The sequence below is a fragment of the Cervus canadensis genome, chromosome 11, assembly GCF_019320065.1.
Source record: "Cervus canadensis isolate Bull #8, Minnesota chromosome 11, ASM1932006v1, whole genome shotgun sequence".
In the NCBI taxonomy this organism is placed as follows: Eukaryota; Metazoa; Chordata; class Mammalia; order Artiodactyla; family Cervidae; genus Cervus; species Cervus canadensis.
The window spans coordinates 45,145,833-45,155,740 of NC_057396.1; the positions used below are offsets into that span (position 1 = coordinate 45,145,833).

At 36.8% G+C, this 9,908-nt stretch overlaps 1 protein-coding gene across 1 annotated transcript; it reads left to right on the forward strand.

Moving 5' to 3' along the window:
• Positions 1-741: 741 nt before the first annotated feature.
• On the forward strand, positions 742-1,686 carry LOC122450613 (putative olfactory receptor 52P1). Its single transcript, XM_043482989.1, has one exon. It carries the CDS (start codon positions 742-744, stop codon positions 1,684-1,686), a length of 945 nt encoding a protein of 314 aa, XP_043338924.1.
• Positions 1,687-9,908: the final 8,222 nt, after the last annotated feature.

The following is a 9,908-nucleotide window of genomic DNA, read 5'->3' on the forward strand; positions in this document are numbered from 1 at the left end:
GAAAGTTAGGATTTTTGAAAATTAAGCTTAAAATAAACAGGTATGTCAATTGGGACTATTTCATTGAAAAGGAGAGAACTTAATGAAGGTATGACTGTTAAAGCTCAAATTTTGTGAAGACTTTTATGCACAAGACAGATAAATCTGTAGAGCTCCATGGAAAGGGCAGTACTGTTTCACACCTCCTGAGGATAGGTTCTGTGACAGTACAAAGGAGCATGTGTAGTGGACTAGGAAATGAGTAACCATACCTGAGAATATGTACTCTCAGAGAGTACTTCAGACATGTCCTAGAATATTATATCTCAGAATGATATTAAGAAGAAAGTTGGGTTAGATGATTTCTAAGATCCTTTTCATTTATAATGCCTGATATTGTTTATCAAAAGGTGATTTGACTTAAGTTGAAAGCAAATTGTGAATTTAAAAAGTGGTATTGAATTTTGCTATACATAGATTGTTAACAGATTTAGAGTTTGTTTTGTTCTTAAATGTCTGAGATTCATGACTTGATTTAGGATTAGTACTTTGTGTCTGGTTGCAAGGTTTTTATTTTAGTAACTAGTGTTACTAAATTTTTTCACCCTGAAGTGTACTCTTGGATGTTTTCTAATGTGATGCTTTCAGATCTTCCAGACTTGTTTTTCATTTGTTGCCAGATTTGGTTGTGATGATCTTGGCACAAAGCTTTTGCCATAAAAAGCAGGATTCTATCAGCAAGAGACAGAAGGCAACAGAGCAATGGGACCAGCCAATAAATCCCAAATATCTCCAGACACTTTCTTGCTGATGGGCATCCCAGGACTGGAGCATCTGCATGTCTGGATTGGGATTCCCTTCTGCTCCATGTATGTGGTGGCGGTGGTGGGGAATGTGACCATTCTAGCTGTGGTGAGGGCAGAGCGAAGCCTCCACGAGCCTATGTTCCTCTTTTTGTGCATGCTCTCAGTCACTGATCTGGTCCTCTCCACGTCTACCCTGCCTCGCATGCTCTGTCTCTTCTGGCTTGGAGCCCATGACATTGCCTTTGATGCCTGCCTGACCCAAATGTTCTTCATTCATAGTTTTACTGCGATGGAATCAGGCTTCTTTTTGTCCATGGCCATTGACCGTTATGTGGCCATTTGTCATCCACTGCGCCACTCCACCATTCTTACCCACACTCGCATCGCCAAAATGGGAGCTTCTGTGGTCCTGCGGGGAGTGGCCTTCTTTTCCCCACATCCTATGCTGCTCAGACAGCTGCCCTACTGCAGGAGTCGAATCATTGCTCACACCTACTGTGAGTTCATGGCTGTGGTGAAGCTGGCGTGTGTGGACACAGGGCCCACCAAGCGTTACAGCCTCAGTGTGGCCTCTGTCATTGGTTCCTGTGATGGGTTATTCATTGCTGTGTCTTATGTCCTAATCCTTCGTGCAGTCTTTCGTCTTCCATCGTGGGAAGCAAGTCTTAAAGCTCTAGGCACTTGTGGCTCCCATGTCTGTGTCATTCTCGTTTTCTACTCCACAGCTGTCTTTACCTTCCTCACTCACCGTTTTGGCCACAATGTGGCCCCCCAAATTCATATCTTCATTGCCAATGTATACCTTCTGGTACCACCTTTTCTTAACCCCATTGTTTATGGTATAAGGACCAAGAAAATTCGAGACCATGTTCTTAGTTCTCTAATGGTAAAGGTTGCTTGATTATACTGAAATTGTTTGCACAGATGTATAAGAATAAGGAGGGAAGAATATAAATGACTTATCCCATTTTCGTAACTGACATGATGTCTTTTTCCACTGGTATCAGACATCTTATCAGATTTTAATGGGGAAGAATGACCATACATGATATAAATTTCTCAATTCTAATTAAACTAGTACATTTAATATATTCTGTGTGCCTTTGAATTTTGAGGAGCTTACTTAGAACCTGATGAACTTAAAGGGACTCTCCTCTTTTTATGCTGCTGGTGATCATTTGTGGCGTTAACTGGGGTAGTAGTTTTTCAAATAGGGAATGATTTTAAAAGGAAGGAAATCCATGAGAATCTCAAAGAATTCCACATAAAGTATAGGCAATTGAAAAATTAATGATGACTGTAACTATCCATAGAAGAGGCAATATATCAGGGTTGATGTCCTCTGAATACAACAAGTAATTGTGTTTTATTCCTACGAATTGACAAACTGGACAAGTTGTCAAATAGAAATGTGGAAAAGTTCAACATTGCTAAAAACAATCAAGTCCACAGATCTGTAAACACTGTATTGCTCAGAGTATTCTCTCTCCACCAAGAGTAACAAGTGTCTGCAATTATTTTGTTACCTGAACCAGCATGGGATCTCTAAACCTTTATCCCGAAAACAAAAATCGCTTTATGCTTGATGTTACACACTTGGGAGTTTGCCCAGGGCATAGGCAGCCAACTGAGCTAGATTCAAGTATGCTGGTATTTATATGTAATAAGTCCTTGTTCAGGGACGAAGTCTATCATTACAAATAATTTAAATTTTTAGTGATAATGCTACTGCTGACATTGAAAATGAAATTATTAAAAAGAATATAAATATTTTACCAGAAAAAATCAAATATTTGTTACTTTTCATTCCTTCACTTCTTGGCTTATACAAAATGGAAATTACTCTAGAGGTGTAACTGAGCAGTACCTTGTGGGGCTTTCTGGGGTAGACCCTTCCCCCATATCCTCTACTTTAGCTCCTCTCAGAAGTACCTAGATAACAGTATCTAATGCACATTTCCTGAGTTGCTTTACTGATGTTAAAACCCCCACCAAATGGAAGAAATTAACTACTTGATGACCACAGGCATTAGCCTCCAGACCTACCAGAGCCTGAGGACTGATAATGTTAACCCTTGTGACACTGCCCCGTTACCTCACCATCAAGTAATGAGAGAATTGTGCATGAGCTAACCAAGGTCCCTGCAGCTCCTCTCCCTCATCTTGCCTTTAAAAATGGTCTGCAGTAACCCACTGGGGAGTTTTGAATGTTAACTATCCCATACTCCTTGTTTGGTGCCCTACAATAAATGCTTTCTTCACCACAACCTGGTGTCTGTAGATTGGCTTTACTGCTTGTGTGTAAGCAGACTCTAGTTTGGTTTGGTAACAGAGGTACTTAGAGTTACATGCTGAACTTCCCTGACCTGGTTTCTCTGTGTGATTTACTACTTCTAGAGCATTATTTGTACTTTTTTTTCTTTTCTCATTATTTTCCATCTCTTTAGTCTCAGAGCTTCATAGAGGTTAACATCTAAGTTCTCCATTCCTCTTTGACTCTATTAAATGCCATTGTTTAAGCTTTTATCATTTCCATTATGACATTTCAATAGTTTCCACTGGTATCTTCAAGGAACTAATTTTTTATTACTATGTTCAGTACATTCTCTACATTGAGACCATAGTAATCCTCCTAACAATTTAAAACAAACAAACAAATGAGTAATTGTGTCAGACTCATGGACTCTCCAGGATGGCAAAGCAGAGCTTTATGAATTACCTTTTCTACTGTTTCTCTTATCCTTCTTATATATTGCTTATACTCTTTATACTATTCATTAAAATTCTCACTTTTATTCAAACAGTAGTTCTCTTCACATCTTTGTGTTTTTGCTTAGAATGTTTCTCTCTCTCCCATCCTCTTTCTTACCTGGAGAGGGTTCAGTTATCCTTCAAGATACAGCTCCTGTTTAAACTCCTCAGAAAGATTGTTTCCTTGAATCAAACCAAACAGAAATTCTCCCTATCATTATTGTAAAAAATGAAATGATATGTTGTACTTTTGCCACTTAAACTCACAGTATAGTTAGAGGTTAAGTGCATTGACTATAGAATGAGAGTGCCAGGGTTCATGTTTCAGCTTTACCACTTGCTATCTGCGTGTAGCCAGGCACTTTGCTAAAATTTTCTGGGCTTTGTTTTCATAATGAAACAGGGATCATGACATTTCCTTCTCCATAAAGTTTTAAGGATTAAATGAGTAAAAGTATGAAAGATACATTAAATAGTACCACACAGTAAGCTTTTAATAAACATACATTAGTTAACATTGTGGACTATACAGACATGTATACTTTTTGTATATTGAATGCCTGACTTTGTGAGACATATATGTCTCATTTAAATATATGAATATATACATATACATACACATACACACATATATATGCTTCCCTAGTGGCTCAGTGGTAAAAATACAGGAGATGTGGATTCAATTCCTGGGTCAGGAAGATCCCCTAGAGAAGGAAATGGCAACCCACTCCAGGAATCTTGCCTGGGAAATCCCATGGACAGAGGAGCCTGGTGGGCTACAGTCCATGGGGTTGTAAAAGAGTCCAACATAATTTAGCAACTAAAACAACTGCAACATACACACACACACACACACACACACACACACACACATATTTACATGTTTGCACACACATACATGTGATTTAAATTATATAATTATCACCATGATCATCAGAATGTTAGTCTGATTTCACAAATGAGGAATTTAGACTTAGAGAGATTAAGTAATTTTCTCAGCATCACCTGTTGATAAAGTGGTGAAGTATATATTTTTAAAAAAATGAAAGTAGTTAATCTCATGGTTAAAGACTGTCCTTTATTTACTTTTTATCTCGTAACACCTCTCAGTGTCCTATGACCATGTGTGTTTGATGAATGCTTCTGAATCAATGAAGCCATAAGATGTTGAATTCATTTGTCATATTTCAGAGCTCCTAGTTTTGTGATAGTTATAATTAAAGAACTGATTAAAAACATAAAGATAGGTTTTAGTGATATTTTTGTAAGAATGGAGAAAAATTCAGTGACAAAAGGGATAGATACCGTAAGAGAATCTCTAGGGAAATTTAATCTTTAAGACTATTTGTGATTGTGTTGGATGTTTCCAGAAGGTAAATTGCAAAATCTGGACCTTTAAGCTGTATTTTTTAATTAAATTTTGTAGTATGGTAGATAGATTATTGAATCTAATTAAAATATAATTCCTGATGAGGTAATATATTTTTATATGTTAAACAAGGTTGTTTATATGTTAGATTAGGAAATACGAACTAAGCAGTTAGCTTTTATAGGTTATCTACCAATGGCTCTCAAATTGCAAATGTTCAACAGTAATTGAAAGAAGAAAGGAACAGGCCGAACTGACTCCATCTTGAAAAAGAAGGAAATTCCATCTTGCACTTTCAGTGAACTTTATACTACATGCCTGGTAACCATGGGGATAGCATACCTGTGGCTCAACTGGCCTCCCGGACTGATCAACACCAGATTCCATACCAAGATTTCCCATCTCCAAAAAGAATATAATAATCCCCTATGTAGTCAATCACCTTTGTAATCTTTACGGCTCCCATTGGTGTAGGCTACAGTGTATAACCAGCTAACACTTCTGACTGTGAATCATGGCTGTAACTGATTGTATCACCCTTTAACACTTTCCAGCCTAGTTTTAAGGAATTTGGGGATGTGGGCTTATGCACTACACTTAAGGTATATAAGGTTTTCACAAAAGTCAGTCGGGGTCCCTGGCTAAAGAGGAAGCTCTGCCTCGGACCCACCAGTGTAATAAACTGTACTTCACTATCCACACTGTCCTTCTGAGTGAGTTTGGTTCCTGGAGCATTTGTCTATAACATAATAACAACCACACAACTATATAGCCAAGATCCCTGCATTAAATTCTAGTCAATGGGGAGAAGATATAAAACTTATTCATATATTCATACAACAAAAGAGTATTTATGGAGTGGCTAAAATGTGCCAGGTTGTGATAGATTCTAATGAGAGGTGAGCAAAAAAGAAATCCATATGTCAGGGGGTTTATATTCTGTTTGAGGTGACATGACTTAAGTAAGTGATGTTCAAATGCACAGCTACATTGGATATCAAGTGCTATCAAGTAGAAACATGGACTTTTATAAAGGCAACTAACATCAGTTTTGATCTTGTCTAGGGGAATCAAGGAAAGTTTCCTTTAAAAAGACATTTATGTGAGTGTTTAATGGGAGATAACTAGCTGAGGGAAGCAAGAGAAAATGTGGGGGTGGTGTTAAAGGGCAAGAGAACAGTATATGTGAACATGTGTGGATTTAATGTAGATTTTTAGATAAATATTTAGGTAGGCAGAGTCATCTTATATTTGAAGAACTGAAGGAAGTCCATTCATGGGATGGAGTACAGAGTGTAATGAAGAGTGATGAGGACTGCTAAGAAACTATCGTGAGAGCTTGGGATAGGCTTGCTGAGAATTCACAATTTTATCCTAAAAACAAAAGGAAGACAATGGAAATTTTATGAACAGGAGTGACATAATCAGGTTTGTGTTTTAAAATAATCATTGTGGCTGCAATGAAGAAAATTGGTTGAGGCAGAGTAGAAGGAATGACTAGAAAAAAACTTTTAGGAGGTTATAAAATTTTCAAGGACAATATGATGATAACTTGATCCATGTTGATGGTCATCATGATGAAAAGAATTAAATTGATTTGAGTACCCTGAATATACTTTAGGGCTTGGCTTAATGAAGACTTTGACAAGCTCACACATTTTATGACTGTTGCTTACCCTAAGCCTAAAGTTTGAGTGGATGATTGATGAAGAACCTTTGTGTATTTATGTGTCTTTGTGTGTGTGGGGGGGGTGCATTTACCGATTTAAAAAAATATTTGAAGACTTATACAATTTGCCAGGCAGTGGGGAAATAGTGAACAAACAGCTCCCCAGTTATTGTCTCCAGGATATTTACATTTGACTACTACTTGCAACAAAATAGTTGTTAGCAATTTCTTCCACTTTTATATTTACTCTCAAGTTGAGCTTTTGACTTCTGCCAAGAGTCTTTCTGAAACTCAGTCTCTCCTAAACCTGGTATTGTGCATTTTTTTAATAGAGCTCATCTCTTTCTTCTACTTGAATCTCACTTCTCTATATTATTTTTCTTTTTACGTATCTCATTTACCAAACAATGGTCTTAATTTAGTTAATTAATATTTTATTTACTGCATACATTTTTGCCAGCTTTTTATGGATCCTTTTTGTATCTAGGGAATAAAGACTTCTAATTTCAGTTTCAGTTTTGTCTGTGGAGGTCCCAGTGCCACTGGAAATTAAAATGATTTAACCTGTTGGTTTTGAAGCAAGCCATAGTAATTTATATACAATTATAGTTGCAGTTGGCCCTGCCTGTTGTTGTCCCAGGTGTTCTTTAATTTTCATTCTAAATAATTCTTTAATCCTTACTCCTCCCTGGGCTTCCTGAACCATACCATACCACATGCCACAACACACCGGCAATTAGTTTTGCAGTGCTTCTGAACAATTTTTATCCATCTATACTCTCCTCACTAATTGGCTCTAGGATTTGTTCTCCAGAATAACAAAGCTAAGTAATGTCCCTTGCTTAACAGAGAGGCCACTAAGGACTCAGGCGGGCCAGGACAAACCAGCATAAGTCTGCCTCTAGCTCAGACAGTCGTCTTATTCTGGATATCAACAGATCTTCTGCACACCTCAAGAGGACAGTGGCTTTCCTGGTCCCAGTCCCCCTATGACCAAATTCACAACCATCTACAGGTACTATGCTAGGAAAAGAGAGAAAAACAGGGAAGGAAAAGAGTACAAAATCCTGAGATGCACAAAGTCATATAGGATAAAGAGATTCTCAAATCTTTTCATCGAAATACATAGTCACTAACCCTTATACAGTTATGGTTGAGATCTGTAATCTTTAGATTGCCCAATGACATCCATTAGAAAATAATAAGTAGTATCTTCCTAATTTTTAAATCTAAATTTATGCTGCCTTTACTCAGATTAATATTTATATAGTTGTTGCTGGCAGTACTTAAAGCTCGAATAACATCCTAATGCCACCACCACATGGATAATTTTTATTTATACTATTCCTGATAGATGACCATTTAAATTCTACCTGAAAACTCCCACTGATAGTGAGCTTCTAATTTCCCAGGGCTGTCTTTTATTCTGAGTTTGTGGTAGGTTTCTTTCCCCTACTGAACTAAAATGCACCTTTAAAAATACTTTAGCCTCCTTTTTATTTGGCCAGGTATCTATGTCTGGTGACACTAAATATATATTTTTCCCCATAGCAGGTAATGAATCAAAAAATTGTGTGGGACTATACTCAGTATTTTATAATAATCTATAAGGAACAGGAATATGTAAAAATGGATATATATGTATATATAATTGAATCACTTTGCTGTACACTTGAAACTAACTTAACAATATAAATCAACTATACTTCAATTTAAAAAAAGACAAACTCTTTAATATTGTTTTTCTTAGAAAATGTATGTTTCAATTTTTTTCTCTATGTGTGTTTTTAAAACCATCAATGCACTTTCAAAAGATGTTTTTCAATAACACTGAGTAGAGACATAGAATGCACAGTTCTTATTTTGAACACATTGAACCTGACAGATTTATGAAAAGTTGTTAGAGGAGGCTACTTTGGGGCAGCTCTATGAAATGTTTAATGCTGACCTCAGTGGCCATGAGCAAAATGAAAACTTTCAAATTACCTTCTCTTGGATGCTGATAAATTGACATGGTGCTTAAAGTACACCATCTTGTCTATTATCACTGCCAGGTTTCTGGGTTCTGGCTTTCTAGTGTACTCAAGCCTTCAGATGAGGTCTCCTATTGTGTTAGAGATGGAATGCTGAGATCAGGAGGAAATGACTTTCTGGTAAGGATCCATAAAGTACTGATTAAAGGTTATTTATGGAAACACACTATGGTAGAAAGGTACATAGGTTGAATGTAAGTTTATGGCCCTTCCAACCTTGTCTAAAATGCTTTTTTAGAAAGATGGCTTGGAAATGGGATTTTACAGGCTGCCAAATCATTTGTACTTTGTTAGAACCTAGTGATAATAGCTATGGTAAAATAAATAATACACTTCTAATGTAAAAAAAAAAGATTAAGGATAAAATTACATATTTTATCAGGGCCATCACATATTCCTTCTTATGGTATCCATTCAAGACTAGTTATTATCCTGATTACTGTTCTTTCCAAGAAAAACACAAAGCAAAAAGGACTTTATTTTTGGTGTATCTCACTTAATCTTTGTACTTTATTGAAAAAGAAGAAAATTTGCATTTGTAGAGAACAGAAACATTAAAAGAATTAGGCCAGAAACATTGCACATTTTATACAATGTTTGGGATTTAATGATAGACTTAATTCTCACAGCAAGTTTTGCAAGGTAAACCTCATGTCTTTTTTGAGATGAGGAAAGAGGCTCAAAGCTTTGAACACTTTATGGTCAAGTCACTTAAATTAGTGGCAGGGTTGAAATTGTATCACAGCCACCTTTATCTAAAGACCTTATTATTTTTACTATACCAAGTTACCTTCTAGGAGACCTGTCTGTCATTTGGCTGTGGCTTGCCTTTTACCAAAGGTGGCTGATACATGAAATACTTAAATCTTCATAACTCAATTTATGATGTATAAAAGTTGTGTACTTTTTGCCACTCTGTTTTGGGATCCTAAGTATTTAGAGTAAATTAATTGGCAAAAAGACAAATAATCCAAGTTTGTCAAAACAAAAAAGGACACATATTAATATTGCTGTACTTTGTGATTGTGGTACAGTTGTTCTACAATGTTGTGTTGGGTCCTACTGTGCCTCAGTATGTATCAGCTATATGTATACATGGGCGTCCCTGATAGCTCAGTTAGTAAAGAATTGACCTGCAGTGCAGGAGACCTCAGTTCAATTCCTGGGTCGGGAAGATCCGCTGGAGAAGGGATAGGCTACCCACTCCAGTATGCTGGCTGGGAGAATTTCACAGACTGTATATATACATATATCCCTTCCGCTTGAGCCTCCCTCCCACTCCCCCATGCCATGTAATTTTA

What these genes read in the sequence shown, in the direction of transcription:
- LOC122450613 (XM_043482989.1), top strand. Translation starts at nt 742, where the DNA reads ATGGGACCAGCCAATAAATCCCAAATATCTCCAGACACTTTCTTGCTG.